Raw genomic sequence first — 22,360 nt, 5'->3', positions numbered from 1 at the left:
TGGATTCGAGTCCCGGCCTGGGGCCCTTCGCTGTGTGCCACTTCCCTTCTCTCTCTCATCCTGTTTCCTGTCATTTCTTCAGCTGTACTGTCAATAAAGCCATATAAAGGCCAAAAAAATAAAATTAGTGATACTTCCGTGTTCCTACTGGGATGTAAATTTTATATTTACAACAAACAGTTTGGATGATTACTTTCATATAAACCTTTGATTGCTCGTCAAAGGTGGCTAATTTTTAACCCCTTGAAAAGAAAACAGTCAGGACAAATACTGGTATAGACAGTTTTGTGTAGCAAAAATCCTGCATGTTTTGTCTTGATTCCTTTTCCTTCTGTTGTCTAAGATTTGACCCAGATAGTGTGCGTAAACGTGGAAGGTGTCCATCCACATCAACTGTGCTTTTGTTACTTTTTTGAATGTGACGGCATCACGATTCCTTGAAATGTGTTTGGAAAAGGCCTTAAAAAGTATTCAAACAAGGAGTAGATACTTGAATTGGGGTATTTACAGTAAAAAATGGTTCAATAAGCATTCATGCTCAATAAAGAAAGCACGAGAGCATCAAGTCCTTCATTGAGTAAAGTGGCCAAACTAGCTGGTCTGGGTACAAAGTGGGAGGAGACAGACTAGCATCAGGATGGGCTGAACCTCACCTGCTGTAAAAGCTGTATCCTTGGCAGAGGGGAGAGCAGAGAACGGGCCACAATGCTCAGGGTAGATAAAGATGTGGACATAGGTGAGAACAAAGTGAGAGAGACCTGAGCAGAAAGGAGCAGACACAGGGACAGGAATGAGAGACTCGCACACAGTCTGAGATTGACCTGAGCACTTGAGTCAATACTTAGTGAAGACATTTTCCTAAACATGGCAGCCACTTGGAGATTTGCACTTTTTCTCTGCATGTTGCTGATGGTGTCTGTGGGCTCGAGCCTGGCCAATGAAGAAACAGGACATGACACCCCGTCGAGCGGCGATAGTGGGACCAACTCAAGCTCAGATCATGACACTGGACACGACGATGGTCATGACACTGGACACGATGGTGGTCATGGAGGAGAGCCCATCACCACCCTACCGATTGTGAGCTGGAAGTGGCACCATGTCACCACCCCGTACCTGGTGGCCCTCTGGATCCTGGTCAGCTGGATCTGCAAACTTAGTGAGTCCTAATGAGTCATCTTATAACGCTCTGTACCCCAGAACAGTTGTTTAAAAGTAAACATGGAGGAGTTTAGGTAAATATATGGATATTATATCAGCATTGTTATATAAGATGATATATGGTGATATCGTTAGACCCTGATACGTGTTGTTTTTTCCTGGTTTTAAAAACTGCATTAGAGTAAAGTGATGTCATTTTCTGAACTTACCAGACTGTTCTACCCACGTAGTCATTGTATTCACATTGCTATGATTATGGGTTAGGGTTAGGGTCAATCTCATGATGTTAATATTTTGTGAAATTACCAATAGTTATCTGTACAACATTGTCACAATATCTGTGAGGTATTTGGTTAAAAATATTGTGGTATCTTATTCTCTTGCCCCATCTGACATTTATGAAGTGGCTTTCTGGACATTTGTCAATATCAAGATGTATTGAGCATCACAATATAATCTAAAATTAATTGACAGGCTGTGTGAAACAAAATCTAAATCAAATCTAAATCAGGTAAACTCTGAGACTGGAGATAGATTAAAAATATTGCAATGTTATTTTATACAATTGAGCCCCAGTTCTTGTGGAAGCTGTGGAAGAAGAACTTTATCATTAAGTTGAGTGAAAGTACCCAAAAGTCATGCTTGAGTGTTAAAATGTGACTCTGGTAAAAGTGAAAGTCACCCAAAGGTACTTAGTACTTATAAACATATACATATATACATGTGTGTATAAACTGTATACAATGGGTCCACAATGAAGTGAAGTATAAAGTACCAGAAAATAGAAATGCCTGAAAATTGTCCTGAAGTAAAGTACTTCAGTAAATGTATTTCAGTACATTCCATCACTGAGTATAAGAAAGTAAAAAGCTGGCATTCATATGAAGCAAAGCTACGGAAGTTATACCAGCAAAATCTAAAAAACTTAAGTATAAAAAGTATTAAAAGTAATATGAAGAATTGTCCCTTTCAGAGTATATATATATATATATATATATATATATATATATATATATATATATATATATATATATATATATATATATATTATCATATACATACTGGATTATTGTATTAATGGAATTTAACTACCTCAGTTTTTGAGGTGTTGATTCCATTCGATGGTCTTTTGGGAAGCTCTAATTTGAGATTCTGTTGATTTGCATCGTATTTACAAGAAGAGGTGTTTCTAATATTTTGTCTGTCCCCTTTATAACAATGAGTGTAGATTATTTCCCCTTGAAAAGTTTGGATGTGGAGTAATTTGAAATAATTATACATACCCTGTAGTTAGTTGTTTTCCAAAAGTCATCAAATTTGCTGATATAGTGATTTTTATTCTTTATTGAAATTCAGTCAAGAAACCATTAATTTTTACAGATTAGAGTTTGTGTTAATGCATATTGAGTTATATCCACTGTGTCTATTTAGGTGAAGCTTTCTCAGTCTGTATTGATGGGAAAATCTGGAGATCTCATTCTAAGGTTTAAGTTTGGTTGCAACTATACAGTATGTTGCAATTCATGGTATTGTCATCCATGTTGTCATCAATGTTACGTGCTGCTTGAGATAACTGTGATTTTAAAATTTAAAATGCTTTAATTGGACCAGGACAAAATCAGCAGCTCCAGCAAAAAATATTTTTATTATGGATTATTAATTAATGAGTTAGTCAGAGTTAGCCATTGTGAAATCTATAAACAAAAAAGAAATGTTGGAATTACCCAGCGTAGCTTCCCTGAGCCCGACGTCAGCTGTAGTCAGTGCAGCTCTAGTCCAAAAATTGCTTGGATGTCCAACCAGCAGTCCAGAACCCCAAAACTCTTCATTTGCTGTTATAAATGGAAGTTAATACATTGAATCTTCATATTTTAGAAGCTGGAACCAGCAAGTCTTTGACATTTTTCCCCGGTAATGGCTTCTATGGTCACTCAATTATTGAAATAGTGGGCAACTAATTGTCTTTCAGATTAAACACAACTAACTTATGTAATGATGAATCAGACATAAAAAGGGGCCTAAATAGAGCTTGACCTCTGTTGGATATCACACCGTCCTGTCTGAGCATGGTCATTATCATTCCATGTGTACACAACAGACACTAATGGGTTGCATCGCTGTGGACAATATAAATGAATGAGTATGAGTGTGTGTGTGTTGGTGTGTGTTGGCTTGTGCTTGTGTACACTTCCACTGACATAAATATGGGACTGTTGTCGGTACATGATGCAGGAAATGACTGCGGTGGACCGAGCGATGAAACCTGATACAGCTCACTCAAAGTCTGAAAGTAGTTACAGTAGAAAAGTCACTTTGTCAGCTTCAGTGTTAATCTGTGCTGCCCTGAAAATGTTACAGTCGTGTTTGTAGCGGCAGCAAATTGCAGAAGACTCACAGTTAGTCTGAAGAAAAATAGTTACTGACTATTTTGATAATCGATTAATTATCAAAATCAATGAAAGATCTATCAAGATGCATTTTTTGACATTTTACTGCCTTCATATATTTGAGTTTTTCATTTACTGCTGCTTTAGATTTCCACTCTACTACATTTGAAAGGAAAATATTGTACTTTTTCCAGGTGACTAGTGACTGACATTTGACCTTTGAGTTTTTGTGAGGAGATTTCGCAGGTTAAAGAAGTTCAATACTTTAAATATAACTCAACACGCAACATTTCTACATTTGAATGTCCATGTGTGTGTGATGAGTTGTATTGAAATGTTAAAACCCAGAGAAATACATAATTTTACTCGAGGTCGCTATAACCTCTGTGGACCAGATGACACATCAGAGTGGGAGGAAAGAAGATGGTAAGTGTTACTAAACATTACGTTTATGAAATTTCAAAACATTACCTCATCGTTACATTTGGACCTGAGTCACGTCTGATAGATTTTCATCAGTAGTGGTGTTTTTTTAACAACTAGTGCAGTGCCCGTAAGAAAAATGTATTCCTATAGAAAAGTGGGAGGTTAAGCAGCTTTTTCATGGATGGCCAAATGAGGCTGTGTTTGAACGTGGGACGTCAGGGATATTTAGGTTTGTTGTGAAATCCGATATTCCAGGGTATAATTGGCCGTTTTTGACTATTAAAAACTATTTCCTTGGTGTCATTATTTTTTTTAGCACAACCTCACATGTGACTGTAGAGTTATTTTTTTTATTTTGTGATAGTGTATTAACACAATGGACCTAAAATCACAAAAAAACACAAAATTCGAGTAGAAAAAGTTAGATTTTCTTACTGTGAAAACCACAAATATGTTTACAAACCATTTTGTATTACTTATAATATAAACAACAATTTATATTTGCATTATATGTGCATACATTTTAAAAATGTACAAAGTTACGTGTAACTATTTACATTCAAATGCAGGCAATGCTCATTCAGCAGTCTCCTAATTGTTTTGACTCATTAAACAAAAAAACTACTCCACTACACACTAAACACTACATAACACACTAACTACACACTCCAAACAGGCTAAATGTCACAAATCTCTCAACTCTCAGTATCGCTGTCTACACACCGACTGTCGTTGCCTGTCAATCATCTGCTTACGTCCCTCCCACAACTTTCTGTTCCTCAACAACCAAACTTGCTGCTTGGACACTTTCGTGACAAAAGCCCGTTTTTACTGTTTCTTCCTCCACCAGACACAAAGCAAACGTGACTGCAATGTTCGCGAAAAAGCATGGCGGACATTATTTACCCTAAGTCCGGTTTTGGACGTGCCGGTGAGTCCGGTCCATCGCCTCGATCGGGAGGTGGGCTGTGTAGCTAGTGGATAGCAGCTAGCTACACACGAACATCCACAGATCTGATTCCACTTTGTTGTCCACGCGTCTCCGGATCTCCTCAGACCCGAACAGACTCGATCCGGACTCTTTTAGTCTCATTAATCCACAACAGTCAGTTTACATGCACAGAACAGAACAGAACGGGACCGAACCGCCGGCAAAATCCCGGTCCAGCTCGCGCCGCTGCAGGTATAAGTCTGCTTGTTTCTTAAGGTGGGGGGTCGCGGTGGGCTCTGCAGTGATTGGCTCTGGTGCGCACGTGACTGAGGTGGCTCCGGTGGACAATGCTCGTGGAATTTTTAAAGCATTTATGAAATAATTTATTAACAGTATCATTGCAATCCAAACAAATGTGAAATAGCACACCCTTGAACCACCCAGCAGCCATGTTGAAACTCTCAGGTCAGTCTGATCCTGAGCCGCAGAGATATTTGAGGAACACACACATACACAGACAGACAGAGGTTAGTCGCTTTTACAGAGAGATGAAAACACTAAAACTGCGTCTTTTGTTTCTATTGTTTTGATTGAGAGACCTCTAAAGGCCGAAATGACGCTCTGTGACTTTAAGTTTGTTTAAATCTAACAACTGATTTGCAAGTTTTATGTGTTTGCAATGTTTTATATGACTGCAAGAAGACTTCATCAGAATCGGCACACGTCCTTGAGGTAATTTAGAGTTCACACTTGAAAAGGTTTAAACAAAAACAATAAAAAAGAGCAAAGGCTGGGCTGTGTAGAAGGCAAACATTGACACAAGGGTTAGAGGACATCTCTAAAATGTTAAATGTTACCACTAAGTCTGCTGTTTCATGTAGGGATTAAACTTGTGGATATAGAGATTAAACGACTCATACATGTTTGATTGTAAAGTCTGGACAGCACCGTGATGAATTTGTTCTCTATTAGCCTGTACTTAACTTTATATACGTTGAGAAAGTGAACATACACACTGCTTTTTGAGAGAGCTATGCATTTCTATATGATTTAAGAACAGATATGGTCGGCAATAAAAAGTAACATAAAGCAATCTTACATAAAACACACAATATGTGCACGTACATCAATGTTGACTTTATGCTTACTCAACGTACCTCGCTAAAGTGCAGACAAAGGCAGCCGTTTTTCGTATCTTGTTTCCTCATAAGAGATTTACAGTGCTTTTCTTTCATCCCTCTCACTGCAGGTTTATTCCCTCTGCTCTGTGCTAATTAAAGGACAATAGACAATAAATTCCTGTTCACCTGTCAGTCAGTGCATGAACATAACGGAAACATTCGTCAGTGTCTGGAAACTTCTTGTACTATCAAAACAGGATTGTTCCACATCTTTGTTTTATTTTAAAGGTATAATGCTCATTTTCAGGTTCATACTTTGATTTTGGGAGTCTACTAGAAAATGTTAATGTTAATGCTTTAACCTGTTCTTATTCATGGAAATGTACTTAACATTGAACTAAAATATATTTTTCAGCCAAGCCAAAGTAAATTCAAAGCTGTTGTTGAACCATTGGTAGTAGATGCATGGTGTTGGGCTGTTTTGAAAGTCTATAAGACAAATTGTATAAAAATAAAAGCATTCCGGCATTAATCTACAGGAGTTTGAACACACTGAATTATTTATTTTTCCTGTAGCTGCCCCTGTTAGCAGGAGAACCCAATGGGTCCACAGTCCTACATGGTCTACATTCTAATTTGTTAACAACATTAATAAAAAAGGAACATTTTTCTCAAGAAATACCCAAATGCCAGTTTGACCAAAAAAATGCATATGAAATAGTCAAGAACAAGTGCTTATGTGGAAAAACAGCCTATTCAGCCTATAAAAACAAAACTACATAAACTTGTGTAACTTCCAGTTGTAGGGCTTTAAAGTTAAAGTATATATTTTATGCATTTGAAATCTCGTTGGCTACGTGATGCATCAATCACCTGATCCCTGGCGTGTAAGTGGCTCAGAAGAAAGGAGAAAGAATACAGTGTGTCACCCGCTACACGATCACTCATTGGTTGCTGTTTAAAGGTCCATTTCTCTGTGGATTTAATGTTTTAAGACTTTCACAGTATATATTGTATTAACACCTTAACCTGCTTTATAATCAAAAACGGACACAAAATCTCACTTTCTACAATACAGGATCATTTTTCTCAGTTCAGGGACCATTTAATCACATTTTTTTGTGGTGATGTTAATGTCTTCGTCTTGGCGATTTTGTAATTTAGGATGATTTTATTGTTTACTCATTTTACATTGCTCACAGGGATTGCATCAGATGAAAACATGAATTTACCGTGAAAGGTTATTTATATTTACATCTTGTGAGACTGAAGTGTTTGCAGAGTGAGGTCGGAAATGACACATTTCATTGTGTAAAAAAAATATTTTTCACCATAATAACACAATAATCCTTAGCTGCAGCTACTGTACTGTTCCTCCCAGTCTGGAAACAACCTGTAGGTGACCTTTCGCTTTTACCATGAAGTTGACCTCTCTGTTTAAAGAGTGCACATAGCGTTTGGCACTTTAGAACAATTGAAAGGTTTAAGTTCAAGGCCAGCCACTGTTAAGTAAGATATATTAGGTCATTAGTTAATAAGGCTGAACAGGGGATTTCATGCGTGACTGTGCAGACTGTGTGGATAAATGTTCTCATAAGGATGATTTACAGCTTTTAAAAACAACCTAATGCCCATCAGGTATAAAGCTGCTTTCATTATTAATAAACCATCAGGGAAAGTTTTCATACATTAGTAATTATATTAACTTCACTGTGAAATGAATAACTTCATTTAAAAAATAATTCATTTCAAGAGCTCTTAGATGTTTCCGTTACTTAGGTGTTAGTAGAGACATACTGGTTCGCACCTGTACCTGTGTGAAAGCTGACGTATTTAATCATTAAACCAGTTTATTTAAGAAAGAGACTATTGTCTCTTGTTCTGTTCAAACAGGACGGGACTGTTCGTAAAATCATCCAATCATAACAGAACAAATCCTATGAATAGGTGCTTATGGGCTCGGTACAGTATTTACAGAAGGATCATTTCACAATGTGGGCTAAAGCACCTTTGGAGAGGTGTTTGTGTCAGCTTACTTCCTCTAAAGATGTGTCATCGTCATTCGAAGATAAGACTACTGTTCTTCTTACACGCAACAAATTTCATGAGAAAGTCAAAAGCCAACAATGTGTTAATCTGTCTCTTAAAATGTTTCGACTTCTTTAATCTGTCTGTGGCACTCAGCCCAAGCCCGCTGATAACAACTGACCACATACATCTTTAATAATGTCTTATAAATGCACAGTTTTATTTTGGTAAAGGCTCAGTAAAACTCTGAAACAGCTGGATGCTGCAGTTTTAGTTTTAAGATTATATAATAATAATAATAATGTGTCGATTGCAGATGATTTCCAAAACTTACTCTCTGAAGTATATTCTTTCATTTTCTGGAGGCTTTTCTTTATTAGAAGTCAGAAGATGTAGATATTTGGGGTTTTAGTGTGTTTCCCTATGCGTCTCCCATAGACTTTAATACAGCTGTCACCACAGTCTGGCCTCAAAGCGAGACTCAGTGGCGTCATGACCCGTCCTTTGTTTTTAAGTTACTTGCGCATAACCAGGAAGTAAACCAGGAAGTTAGAAACCTTTCTTGGTATATGAACCAGCACTATCTAGTTCAATTTAAAATCTATGGTAAGGTTAAGGAAAAGATCAGGGTTTAGGTTATAGTACATATATTAGTTACATAACTTGACGTCCTCCTTTGCAGCCGTCATAATTACTATGACCACCAGAGGGCGCTGGCCGGCATTGAACGTAAATGTGGGTCATGATAAGCTGCTTGCACAACGTTTTACTTTCAGGGATGAGCTGCTTTTGGGAACTGCTCTCAGCAGCGGATTGATGCACACTTGTTGCTCTAGTGAGTATTTACAGCATCAGGACAGAGGTTTTAAACTACAGTGCCCATGTTTGTTGTGATAAAAGAACATGTGCCCCATTTCAATGGTGTAGCAGTTGTGTTTTTTTTTTTTTTTTGGAAACAGTGCAGCTCTATTCATAGTTCATTATTGGCTTGTTGAGATAATATCACTGAACTGATCCTTTAAAAAATGTGCATAATGTTATATACATTATAGAGATTTTTATTTTGGAACTAAAGTTATTATCAAACATTCAGAGACAAAACTATTTCATAACCTTAGTAACTGAATGCTCCATTGTGTCATAGCAGTAGTTTATTTAGAGACTGTTAGAGGACAGTTTTCTCATTTCTCTTGCGTCAAGAGACCAGGGAGTCTAACTAGGAATTAGTAATGTCAGTGTCAATCATTACTAAGCACAAAGTTGTGAGATGAACCCAATGGAAATATTTCTGAACAGATAAAGGTACTGGTTCAACATCTATCAAATGACCTCTGCCTCATCACTTACCCCCGACTCCTCCATGTGTCACGACAAACGTGACTGAATGTGTTTGAGAGCGGAAGCACAAACAAAGCAGTGACCGGTGAGTGTTTCAGATGTGACTGAATAACTGGAGACCTTTCTTGGACATCGGTTACTCCTCCTTTAATCCTTCAACCTAAAACACACACACACACATGCACACGCGCACACACACACCCACACACACACACACACACAACCTTGCTCATTGAGGAGATACTGTACGTATAAAAGGCTGAGTCCAGGATTCTGCACACTTCTGACCACAGACTGTGGGAGGACTGACAGGACAAAGATAGGAAGATGGAGCACTAGACGGAAAGAGAAAAAGATAGTGAAGATAGGAAACACGAGTGAGTGAGACAGAGGAACCCATAACAAAAAGGAGGAATCAGAAGTGTGGCACGCTGTCTGGCACCTCAGTCTGGCTTTGGTTCAGACATTTCACCTCGACATCGGAGGTTGCACGGGCAAAAGACAGAGGACTTTTTCGAGGGGAGTGCAGCCTCCCTTTTTACTCGTTATTTGAGGAAATGCGAGGCTCTGGATATGCACACCTGTGGCTGTTGGTCTGCCTCATCTCGGGGGTCACAAGGGCGAACGGGGACGTGGCCTTGACACATCGAGAATCCCCACTGAAACCATCAGAGTCCAAATCGAGCTTGAATCACTCCGAACACGGCCATGACTCCATCATCACAGGGATCCCCATCGTGACCTTTAAGTGGCACCATGTGGAGGCCCCTTATATCATCGTATTATGGATTTTGGTGGCTGGTTTGGGTAAAATGGGTACGTAACAAACATCTGAGGCTATAACATATACCTCAGAGGTGTTTTTTCAGGATGTAGACAGGGAAAATTTTCCAGAGTTTCTCATCTCATATGATCATTGATCTTATGAGGTAAGAATAGAAGTTGAGAAGAGGCAAAAGCCGCAGCCTGTTCGAGTTACGTCACGCATAGTTAGGATGTTGCAGTCTGACACATTCCTTTATCACAGAAGATAACGCTGAGCTATTTTTATCCCACCTGATATAGAATAATCACAAAGTTGTCCTGTTGTCACACATAAAGGAACATTCTGATCTTAATTCTGTCTTTTACCAAAAAACTAAAACATATTTTCTCAATATTTCTTTTAAAAAGTTTGGTTTGTAAAAACAGTGAAGATTTATTTCTACTTTTTTATAAACCTTGGAAATATTGTTTCAACTTAAGTGTTACTTTATTAATCGTGACACATGAAGTTTGAAATGTCTTTATTTTGATTATAAGGATTTATTGGCTTGACCACATTTGACAGAGTGATAGGAACATTGAATCAAACAACCACAAAATTGATGTCAGATTTTGTATCAGGATATTGCTAAACTGTGAATAAATACTGTTGCTCCCTACATTGTAACACAAATATCTCTAATTTCTACTCCTTACATTTTTTAAAGGCTTGTTTAATTTAGTTTACTTTCATTTCAAAGTATTTGGGGGATATTAAAGATTATTAATGAGGATTTACTTACCCAAAATGTCGGTATTTGACATCCTGGGAAAAAAGTTGAATTAGTACTTCTTTACGCAAGTATCTGTGCTTCTACTTGGGTAAAGAAATGTGTGTACTAAAATGTAATTGGTGCACAGAAACATATTTGACATCATTTACTCAGCTGAGTCCTACATGCTTAAAACCAGTGACAGGAGCAAGAATAGGAACATAAATACATAAATCTGTCATGTCAAATAACATGTTTACTGCTCCAACTTTAGCCAACATTTTTATGTTCACATATTGTAAGACACCGTTGCAAATAGTCAGAAGCTGATTGAGAAAATAGTTTTTCAGGTCGTTCACCGTGTGCCGTGATATTCATTTGCTATTGTAACAGTCTGTCTGCAGCAGAGAACGGTCAACTCAGCATGATGTTCCCGGGAACAGAAGAGTTGCTTGTGTTTTTTCTGCACTTCTGTACTGAATAGGAAATTCCCCACATTGTCAGAAGTTTACAATGATAATCCTGCTCTTTGGGCTCCACAGTACTGAAATATGAGAAACCTTCTTAGTTCTAATCAGACACGTTCAAATGGAACATATCAACACAGCAAAAGTCTCACCCTGAGGGCTGGAAAGTTATATCAGTTCAGCAGTTTGTAATGGCTCTATTGCAATGCTTCATTTGGTTTATTTATTATTAAATAATCTTATGGACACTTTTGTCAGGCCATTAAGTCCCCTCACCTCTGGACAGATCTCTAAACCTTCATTTGCACCACCATGCTGGTTAATCATATGCCCGGGAACAAAAGTGACACTTTCACAGTCGAGCACAACAGTTGATGATTTGCAAAATTTTGCAACCACACAAATACTTCTCGTTTTATGGTTAAGTTATGAGGTAATGTGTTTGAAATGTTGCCATTGTCAAAGAGTCCTTGGTGGTGGCTTGGGTTCGATTCCCAGATGTGGTGATTTGTTTAAGTTGGAATCGGTTGCCGTTCTTCATTAAATATTAAAGGGACAAAAAGCCCCCAAAAACAATTTAAAAAGAAAACTCAATCGAATAAATCATCACCTTTTCCTGAATGAAATATCAAATTTCAAGAAAAATATTCCTTTCTTTCAGTCATCGAGTCGAACCACCACGTGACGAACGTGATCCCAGAGAGCGCCCTGCTCATCTGCTTCGGCTTCATCCTGGGTGGGATCATTTGGGGTGCGGACAAGCAGCAGACCTTCACGCTGACCCCGACGGTGTTCTTCTTCTACCTGCTGCCTCAAATCATCCTGGACGCTGGTTACTTCATGCCAAACAAGCTCTTCTTCAGCAACATGGGCGCCATCCTGGTCTACGCCGTCATCGGGACCTGCTGGAACGCCGCCAGCTTGGGCCTGTCGCTGTGGGGGTGTCACATGGGAGGAGCCATGGGTAAGAGGGACTCACACGATGATGATGATGATGATGATGATGATGATGATGATGATGATGATGACGTTGTCTGTACCAAATTTTATGGTATCCATTCAGTACTTGTTGGGAAATTATGTTGTGGACCAAAATGGTGCATTCAGAAGGGATTTTTATAGCGATTATTGGATTGTTGGGTGGTTAAAAGGCCTGATGTCTTGAAAGTTCTTCAACTTCTTACTGGGCTCTGTCAAATAAAAGCCATCTTTAGACTTTGTCCTGCCCTTTGTGCTGCAGGTGACCTGGACATCGGTCTGCTGCAGTATCTCCTCTTCGGCAGTCTGATTGCTGCCGTGGACCCTGTGGCTGTCATCGCCGTGTTTGAGCAAGTCCACGTCAACGAGGTCCTCTTCATCATGGTGTTTGGAGAGTCGCTGCTCAACGATGGCGTGACAGTGGTGCGTATGCCGCGGCGCTTATTCAACCGCTGGGCTTGACTTTTGAAGTCACCTAACGAGCAGAGCAGTTTGTGAGTTTGCCGAGACATCCATCACTGGAAAGTACACTAACAGACATGAAGTGTTAACAGAAAACAAACATGCTGTTCTGTAAAGTGAGGACCTTTACCCTGACTGAGGTCTTGTGAATGTGCCTGAATTTAATCCCACATCAAAGCGCTCTTTGAGGTGGTTGATCTAATAAGAAATATTTAATGTATGTGTTATGAATCATGGATTTCGTCTCTATTCATTATTGCAAGGGAGTAAAAGGTGTTACTTTCCACTGTACACAGCTTTGTAATGTTTAAGAACAGTGATGGAGGATCTATTCAGATCCTTTACTCACTTAAAAGAATTAATACCACATTATAAAATAAACATCTTCCATTCAGAAAAGTATGAGTTAAATGTTTCCTGGCAGTATTTTACTGTTATATCTGATGTTTTTTCACCATTTTATGACATTTTATGGACCAAACAACAAATCATTTAATTGATTATGAGAAAACAAAAAGAGTTGCAGCCCTGTTGCATGCACATCTGTATATTTGCAGATGCTGAGTAACAACAATATGCAAACAAATAAATATTCGCACACTGCTGTTTCATTCTCAGTTCTTACCTCATTCTACAGGAACATGACAGTGTTTTTTGAGCCCACATGATCTTCATCATGTGTAGATGAGCTGTGATGACACGTCACGCGTCATCTGTGAATGTGATAACTGACAATACACATGAGAGGATGATATGCACATTTATTTCACTTCTAAAAGAGAAAGAAATTCTGTTCTAAAATGTCCTTAAAACATTTGGAGGTAAAAAAAAACCAAACAAGTTTGTTCTGAAGAACTAAACTAAATGTAGACATTGTGACAAAGAAGCACCTGCATTGTATGGAGTAATTCCAGTTACTATTAAGAAGAAAATGTTTAAAAGTCATATCCATTCTTGTTATATCTCTCTTTTTCCTCTGCTCTCAGGTGCTCTTCAATGTCTTTGATGCATTTGTGTCACTGGGAGGACCCAAAATTAATGCTGTGGAGATCATCAAAGGAATAAGTAAGGAGTGACGTTTATTTCCCCGTGTTCATTTAATATAATAAAGTACAATATGAATAACATGAAAGTAACTATTTGTGCATGTTTCCTCTTTCTCCTTCTCCAGTTTCCTTCTTCGTGGTGGCGTTCGGTGGCTCCCTCATGGGCTTCGTGTTTGGTTTGCTCATCTCTCTTGTGACCAGATGCACTAAAAACATCCAGGTCATCGAGGCGGGCTTCGTCTTCGTCTTGGGATACCTCGCCTACCTGACGGCTGAGATGCTCTCACTCTCTGCCATCCTTTCGTGAGTACTCGATGAAAAAAAAAATCTAATTTATTTGACTTGTTTTTTGTGTCGATTTTACTACATTTAAAAAAGGGTTAAGACAGAAGAAATGTGTGTTTTTGTCCTGCAGGATCGTCTTCTGCGGTATGTGCTGCCAAAAGTACATCAATGCAAACATGGACGAGAGGTCCGTCACCACAGTCAGATATGTCATGAAGGTTTTAGCCAACGGATCCGAAACCATAGTCTTTGTGTTCCTCGGCATCTCGGCCATCGATAAATCCATCTGGGTGTGGAACACCGGCTTCATCCTCCTCACACTGCTCTTCATCTTTGTGTACAGAATCATCGGTGAGATTGTGTGTTTCGTTTTCAGTTTCGTGTGTAAACAGTAAACAATCGGATCTCTAAACAGACTGTGTTTGTTTGTGTGTATACAACAGGCGTCTTTTTCCTCACCTGGATCCTGAACAAGTTCAGGCTCGTACCCCTGGAGTTCATAGATCAGGTGATTATGAGCTACGGTGGCCTGCGAGGGGCTGTTGCATATGGCCTGGCTACGATGCTGGACGAGAACAAGATAAAGGAGAAGAATCTGATGGTCTGCACTACTCTCATCGTGGTGTACTTCACTGTCATCCTGCAGGTAACAACCTCTCTATCGTGTAGCTAGAAAAAGTTAGTCGGTTAATTTGTTTGCTGCAGCTCGCTCACACAAAAATCTGTTTCAGGGGATAACGATGAAGCCTCTGGTCACCTGGCTTAAAGTAAAGAGAGCAGCAGTGACCGAGCTCACACTCATTGAAAAAGTGCAGAACAAGGTAAAGCTAAAAAAAAAAAAAAAAACAGCAGGAAGAACCACGACTGTCAGTTACACCGCAGTTCATCTTTTACCAAATCCTTGTTCTTGTTGTTTAGGCATTTGATCACATGCTTGTCGCCATAGAAGACATATCTGGACAAATAGGACACAACTACATGAGGGACAAGTACGTAAAGACATTTCAAACGATTTGCATATTAAAATGTCTTCACTGTTTCAGTCAGTTGCAATTAACTCTTCTCTCTCGCTGGCAAGGTGGAAACATTTTGAAGAGAACTGGATGTCGCGGTTTTTGATGAAGCCGTCGGCGAGGAAGAACCGCGACCACATCTTCAGTGTCTTCCATCAGCTGAACCTCAAAGATGCCATGAGCTACGTGGCTGAGGTGAAGGGGGAATCTGCTGAATGTTACGGAGGACTGAAGCAGTCAAAATATAAAATATAAAAAAGAAATGTTGTTAAATGAACCAAAAATGATATTTTTTTAAAAAGGATAGGCATTAATTAATTTATAAAATGTGATTACATTTCTCTTTTAATTTGCTTTATTTGCTGTATTTCTTCATCTTTTTACTAATTCCTACTCCCACATTACATTTCAGTTTACTTTTCCATTTTATTTATTAATGTATCCATTTTTGTATTTATTTATCTGCATATTCATTTCTGCATTATATTCCTGATTTATATCCTCAAAATTATTTATTTTTGATTCTCAAATTACTTTTGATTTTGACTGCTTCAGTCCTCGTAGAATATGTCTGTTTTGTTTACAAGTTTATCCTTTTTCTAACGGTCTTTAAAGGAAACATTTAAGCAGCAGTTGTTAAAGGAAGTCGTCTGGTCTCATTGTTGCAGGGCGAGCGCAGAGGCTCCCTGGAGTTCGTCCGTAATGAAAGCGCAATTGTCGACTTCAAGAAAAAGTTTGGTGACGAGTACTCAGAGGTCATGCCTGACATCATGGCCGACACGTCAGACGATCACGGTGCAGTGTCCGCCGTTGGGTGAGCAAACATTTTGACCTGATTTACATCATGATCACCGAAGAGCCAATTTATATTAACTGGGGTTAATCTACTCTTTTAATTGAACATCTACTTACGTTATGTCTCTTCAGACACCGCCCCCTGGTGACCACAAGCAGTTACTGCAATTGCACTCGGCTCCTAAGTCATTGCCATAACCGAGTGTGATAGAGACATGAAATAACTGACATTATTTTTCCTTGTGTAGAAGAAACCCTGTGCCGTCGGTCAGCCTGGAAATGCACGAGCAGACCATGAACGGTATGAGGGAAACAGACGACGTTAACAGTCACCACCTGCTGCAGCAGCACCTGTACAAGGGCAGGAAACAGGTGAGCATCTTCAGTTCCAGTTAGATAAATGTCGAGCTGGATGCAGCAGAGGCCAAGATACCCAGATTTTTAGTTCCTCTACTAAACTTCAAGCCTTAGAAATGCTGTATCCTACATTTCCAATGATGCAGCACATTAGTTTCTTTCATTAGATGTCACCTGCCTACTAATTCCCACTTCTGTCAGACCCCAAACCAGCAGTTTGTAATTCAAATTAACCCGTGAAAGTTTGTTTCAGTAGTAATCCCAATGACAAATAAACCTTATGTGTAGAATCAGAGGAGCGTCTCTTCAATATCTGAACTCATGATATTTGTTCCCTGTGTCTTGTCAAAAGTAACCACTCAAATTTCTCATTCTTACTCTTCCATGTCTGTCTCTTCTCTCCTGGTTCGTAGCACCGACACAGGTACAGCCGGAGCCATTTCGAGGTCAACAAGGATGAGAACGAGGTGCAGGAGATCTTCCAGAGGACCATGAGGAGCCGTCTGGAGTCCTTTAAGTCTGCAAAGATGGGCGTCGCTCCACCAAAACACATCACCAAGCACCCAAAGAAAGACCAGCAGCAAAAGGTCACAATTCATTCTTATCAGACAATCTAAGGTGTCGCGTACATCGAATTTTACACAGCTGCCACAAAATCTGGTTATTGAACTTCATTAGTTTTTATGGTAACAATGGTCAAAAACAAACCAAATTCTAATCTTGCAAACTCATTTTTTTTGATTGGATAAAACTGGATTTGAATTACAATTTAGCCTCTTTAATAGTGTTTCATCTAACAGTTTTGTGTCACTGACTGCATTTATAAAAAATTGAAGACATTTTTGCTGATTAACATTATCAAAGTAAGGTATTCAAACTTTCACAGTGGTACTAACATTTCTAAATATTACCCATCCTTAACAGTCAGAACTTGTGTATTACATATGACATGTGTATTGTAACTTAGTTTCAGATGTGCTTTACTAAAATAATGACTGCTCTACCTGCAGATGCCAAATGGAAAATCAGTGGACAAAAATAGAAGCTACTACTCTGGTGATGAAGGTTCGTATCTCTGCTTCGGTTTTAAAAACTACAAACACTGTGAGCCATGAAGTAGTCAAATACTTGATGAAAGCCATGTAAAAAAAACCCAAACATTTTCTCTATCTTTTAGATTTTGAGTTCTCAGAGGGAGACAGCGCCTCTGGCCCCGAGGCTTCAGGGAATTCCTTCCCCATGAGGATCAGCTACAAAGCAGGAGGTAACATAAATCCGCCACCTTATCGTCCACCTATCTTTAAAGAGAAGATCATTATTATCTTTAGACTTGCTTTGGCTGAATTTGTTTTATTCAGTTTTTTCTTTTGCCTCCTTTTTTAGACCTAGAACAACTTAAATGATCTCTTTAAAGTCATACAATCAAATGTAGCACTACATGAGCGTAAAGCAAAAAGTACTTATAAATTCAGTTTAAGTACGGTATTTGAGTAAATGAACCCTGTCAGCACTAATTCAGTTTCTCTCCCTCATCCAGATGGTATTGAGAACCCAGCCTTCATGCCGGACATGGACCCCATGTCCCAGGTTCAGATCCCTCCCTGGCTGGCGGAGGCGGAGCTCGACAGCGGCATGGTGGCTCCGTCACAACGAGCCCAGGTGAGGCTGCCGTGGACGCCCAGCAACCTGCGCCGCCTGGCTCCTCTCCGCAACAGCACTCACTCCACCGACTCCTTCATGCTGGCGGACGCTCCTGCCGCTCAGCCGAGGGACGACGACCAGCTGCCGCCACCTCCGCATCCACCTCCACCTCCACCTGAAGGAGACCGCATGTAGCAGCAGGCCACTCCTCCTCCTCCAGCTGCCTTTAACCTGACTGCCAAAGACACAGAACCTCACCTCAGACTTTGCACCATCTACCCTCGATATATTGACTAGGGAATGTTTTCTTTTCCGTGCTTTTGTTTAGTCATAGTCCTGAATTTCTAGACAAAACATTCACAATCCCTCAACCTCTGTGCCCCTGCACAGCTTCAGTTGTTGCTCTAACTTCACCCTTCACTGAGCAGAGGGACCCGAGGCGAGAGTTATTCACCAGCACATGTTGAACATTGTCACATCTCCTCCGGTTTATAGTAAACCAGGCGGTCCCCGTGGAGAGTCTGACCCCTGAATGTGATGCAGAAGCCTTTTTTCAAGAATGTAGATATTTATGAATTGTGTTGTTTATAAAGATTTAATTTGAGTGTTATGAAATTAATTCCAACTCGATAATCGAAATAACTTGTGTGTTGAGAGCGAGAGAGGTCAATTCAACATGAAGAATGAGACCGCTGTAAAATAGTCATATGTATAATAAAGACATATTTATTCACAAATGAGGTTTGTCATTATGTGGACAGTTCCAGCATGTCAAATCTGTGCACAGCTGAGCAGTTATATATATTTTATGTACCTCGAACAAAGAACACTGTGACTGCCTGGACACGGGTTTCAACTATATGGATTTAGAAAGAAAGTCAGTATGGAGTCTGTTACACTGTGAATTAATGGTTAATCACACAGGATTCATTTATTAATAAAAATGCCTAACATGAGAAAGATTTTTGCTCTTATATTCTTATAAAATTAATAAAAAACTAAGTGCACTGCGGTTAAAAATGAGCTTCTAAGCTAAATCTGGCACATTTACATCAAACTGATGTCAATCAATATGCGACGTATCTAAAATAGCCTACAGAAATGGTGAATAAAGTAACAATTAAAAGGCCATATTTGCTGACTTTTTTCTATTTTGAAAGAATTGTGAAAAAGAAAAAAATTGGATCAGTATGATGTTGTCATTTTTAGCTTCTGCCCCAACATCAGCTGATTTTTTAAGACTCATTCTACAGGTATACAAGTATGTTTGTTACGCAACATGTTACCCTTCTGAAAAAACACATTAAAGTCACATCATGCAGTGATTCTCCACGTGTCATTATAAATAGTCCATTTCTGATGTCTCCAGCTGTTTCGTGACGAAGTCTAAGATAATTTTTTCATTCGCAGAATCCTTCAGGTAAAAATGGGATCCGTCGAACATCCTGACGGTGAAGTCTCCTGATGTGATGCTTTTCCAAGCTGTTGATAAAAACACATGAATGTAGTTTTTTACACGTGAACATAAGGACAACTTGCACTGAGTCATATGAACATTTACAGGCAGCATTCTGGAGCAATACAACCATTTTCCAGTGTCTCCTCAATTTGGAATCTTACCATCTGCTTCACTACTTTAAAAAAATAATTAACAGAACTTGAATTTAACCTTTATGCATCTACAGCCCCGTCTATCATAGTGTGGAGTGAGTGCGTGAATATCGGAGGACAGACCTTGTAAGTCATGAGGAATGTCATCTTTTCCATCAAAACACGTGAGCGGGCAGGAGAGGATCGGACTGTCCGGCTTGTCCCGCCTGTGAGAAAATCAGTAAATCTCGAATGACTGCTGTCATTATTTCTGAATCATACTTTTTTCAGTGGTTAAATATTAAGTGACACGGTTGTCAGCTCACCTGTAGTTCTCTACAACGTGCAGGTCGGCCTTCAGGGCAGGAAGGAAGAGCTTCAGGACTTCAGGGTTCGCCAGCAGCTCAGGAGGGGTTCCTCCGATCGAACTCATCCACTTGAGAAAGTCGTCGTCAGATAAGTCGCTTCTCTTCGGGGTGTTGATACGCGTCTCTGACTAGAAGACAAAAAAACACATCGTCAGTATATCATCAATCTGTCTTCTATTAAAGAGTCTAAACTGAGTGCTGTAACAGTTGAACATATAGATGGAACCAGATGATTCAACCGGCAGAATCCAAACCAATTTCTTCTGGGTATAGTGAACAAAAGTGAGCAGGATCTTTACTTCCTTCCTGCAGATCCTTTGGTTACTTGAGACTTGCTCTATGTGTCACCCAGGAGTTTTTAAATAGACATGATTTGCAAGAAACAGGATATGTTGTGCAGAAAAATGGGCAGATGTGGATTAAATTTATTGGATTTTGCTGTTTTTCTTCAGGCAGTATTGTCAATGAGAAAACCTACTAAAAGCATGATGATGTGACATTTGTTGGATGGATTAGCAGGCCAGGGCATCTCTGCGGCACTGCAGCAATTCATTAAAATGCAGTTTTGTCACACAGTTTACCTTCTGTGTTTTGGATACCGCACTTGGCACGTGTGACGATTTTGATATTGTTTCCATTAACTGTGCAGCCCGTGTGAACGATCCTGCAGAGCTGTGATAAGTCAACTCACATAAGGTGCAGAGGCTCCGGACAGGAAGATGTGAACTGGTTCGAGGTTGTGCAGCCTCTTCAGAGCATCTGCCACAGCGAAGCTCGTGAAGGCTCCAAAACTGAAACAGATCAGGAAAGAGCACAGAAAATGTAGAAAAAAAATAGTAGAGGTTAACTTTAAGACTTGTATTGTTGTCATACCTGTGTCCAAACAGAGCAAAAGGCTTCTCTTTCAGCAGTGGTAACAACGCGCCAATAACCTCGTCCACAATCTGCTGCATGTTCTGGAAGAAGGGCTCTTTGGCTCGACTCTCTCTGCCTGGAAGTTTGACGGCGAACACTGGAAGGGACAGAAAAGGGATTAAAACATGTGAAGTAGAAATATAATCATAATGTCACACATCTAAACCTTGATTGCACAGTAAAATAAAGAAAGCTGAACTCCCACAATTCTTTATTTTAAACTGTAGATTACATTACAGCAATATTTACAGTCCTCAGAGGAATTGTGAAAATAGATCAAACTATAGATAAACAGAGCAAAGTGCAGCACTTATACAACATCCTCCAGGTGAGTTACCTTCTATGGAGCTGTTGAGGACGTTTCCCCAGCGGGCATAGTGTATGGAGCCTCCGCCTGCCCAGGGGAAACATATCAGCCTGCTCACAGCATCCGGCCTCCTCTTGAAACAGTTGATCACCTTCTCCATCTTAATTGAACTGATTCACACCTGCTGGGCCTGAAGTTTATGCTCCTAAAAATAGGAATAACATGCAGAATTAAAGTAATTCACCTCGAAGAAAGATATACAGGGAGGATTATGAACATGTGAAGTCCCACCTGGTAGCTCCATCAACTTCTCCTAAGAAAAAAAACAGCTGCAATTGCTCATGCTGGAGTTCAAGTGTACCACTTCCTGGTTGCTTTTCTTCTGTGGTTTTGTGTTGTGAAATGATTCCCAGTGGATTCTAGAGACATCTGCAGTGCGGGGGGTGTACATTCAAGCACTCATCCAAACAATTTATATTAGTTTCACTCTGGGTTATTTTTTGTGTCATAATTTGGCAGAATGTTTTCTAACATGTTCTTATAACACCTGGCTGGGGAGGACAGGAGTTATCTCAAAACATGACGTAAATAGTTGAGAAATGAAGAATAAAAAGTTTCCCGGAAGTGACGTTGTTTTCTACAGTTGGTATTTCCTGACGGGTTTCCCTCGGTGGTGGTGGCGGAGGAGGGAGCAGCAGCTTCGGCAAGTTAGACAAAATTAAACAAGGTTACCCCGGAAATGCACTATATGTTGACTAAAGGCCTTCAGAAACTGGAAATCATCAAGGATATATTTCAAGTATCGAAAAGGAAGTACTCACATGCAAAACTTGATTTTCATTATGATGTATATAATTTTACTTGTAAGCAGCATTTTATTGGCGTATTTTGTCATTGTGGAGCCAGTTTGCTAAACGTTATACACAGACGGGTTAATATAATCTATGCAGCAGTTCCTAGTCTGAGGGGTCAAGGTATACAAAACTCCAGAATTGAGAAGCAAATAAGTAATTGTATAAAATAAAAAAAAATATATAAAAAATTTACTTTTATATGTCTAATATTTGTATTCCAAGCATTTGCCATATAGCCCCTGACAATGTTCAAATAAGAACGAAAAATCTGATCACCACTGAAGGACATCAGCAACCTGTGATGAGGGGTTACAAGTCGTTATCAGTTTATTTCGATGGTACACAAGTTGATTTATTTGATGTTTTACCGGCT

The 22,360-nt window shown here is 39.4% G+C and overlaps 2 protein-coding genes across 3 annotated transcripts; one reads left to right on the top strand and one right to left on the bottom strand.

The window, feature by feature from the left end:
* The first annotated feature begins 864 nt into the window (after nt 1-864).
* Nucleotides 865-18,690, top strand: LOC115578818 (sodium/hydrogen exchanger 3-like). 2 transcript variants are annotated; one of them, XM_030412007.1, is made up of 16 exons: nt 865-1,159; nt 12,038-12,340; nt 12,617-12,777; nt 13,803-13,881; nt 13,988-14,165; nt 14,278-14,498; nt 14,591-14,793; nt 14,879-14,968; nt 15,066-15,136; nt 15,226-15,355; nt 15,829-15,974; nt 16,204-16,327; nt 16,726-16,899; nt 17,323-17,377; nt 17,490-17,576; nt 17,850-18,690. In XM_030412007.1, exons 1-16 carry the CDS (start codon nt 865-867, stop codon nt 18,146-18,148), a joined length of 2,616 nt encoding a protein of 871 aa, XP_030267867.1. In that variant the 3' UTR covers nt 18,149-18,690. The 2 variants fall into 2 exon arrangements, with proteins under 2 accessions (XP_030267867.1, XP_030267868.1); XM_030412008.1 differs by lacking the exon at nt 865-1,159 and adding an exon at nt 9,696-10,208.
* On the bottom strand, nt 18,660-21,562 carry olah (oleoyl-ACP hydrolase). Its single transcript, XM_030412012.1, has 7 exons — nt 21,425-21,562; nt 21,164-21,338; nt 20,785-20,923; nt 20,603-20,702; nt 19,870-20,039; nt 19,688-19,770; nt 18,660-19,435 (listed from the first exon to the last, which is right to left on the bottom strand). The coding sequence occupies exons 2-7, from the start codon at nt 21,291-21,293 to the stop codon at nt 19,293-19,295; spliced, it is 765 nt and encodes a 254-aa protein (XP_030267872.1). The 5' UTR covers nt 21,294-21,338; nt 21,425-21,562; the 3' UTR covers nt 18,660-19,292.
* Between the last annotated feature and the right edge of the window lie 798 nt (nt 21,563-22,360).

The sequence above is a fragment of the Sparus aurata genome, chromosome 3, assembly GCF_900880675.1.
Source record: "Sparus aurata chromosome 3, fSpaAur1.1, whole genome shotgun sequence".
Lineage (NCBI taxonomy): Eukaryota > Metazoa > Chordata > Actinopteri > Spariformes > Sparidae > Sparus > Sparus aurata.
Note: the sequence above shows the minus strand (reverse complement) of the source record. Positions and strands in the feature narration are given on the sequence as shown.

What these genes read in the sequence shown, in the direction of transcription:
- LOC115578818 (XM_030412007.1), top strand. Translation starts at nt 865, where the DNA reads ATGGCAGCCACTTGGAGATTTGCACTTTTTCTCTGCATGTTGCTGATG. An exon ending in GGAGATCATCAAAGGAATAA is followed by an intron (nt 13,882 to 13,987) that starts GTAAGGAGTGAC and finishes CTCCTTCTCCAG; the next exon opens with TTTCCTTCTTCGTGGTGGCG. An exon ending in CTTTGTGTACAGAATCATCG is followed by an intron (nt 14,499 to 14,590) that starts GTGAGATTGTGT and finishes TGTATACAACAG; the next exon opens with GCGTCTTTTTCCTCACCTGG.
- olah (XM_030412012.1), bottom strand. Translation starts at nt 21,293, where the DNA reads ATGGAGAAGGTGATCAACTGTTTCAAGAGGAGGCCGGATGCTGTGAGC. An exon ending in CCGGAGCCTCTGCACCTTAT is followed by an intron (nt 20,040 to 20,602) that starts GTGAGTTGACTT and finishes TTTGTCTTCTAG; the next exon opens with TCAGAGACGCGTATCAACAC. An exon ending in CACGTTGTAGAGAACTACAG is followed by an intron (nt 19,771 to 19,869) that starts GTGAGCTGACAA and finishes ATTTTCTCACAG; the next exon opens with GCGGGACAAGCCGGACAGTC.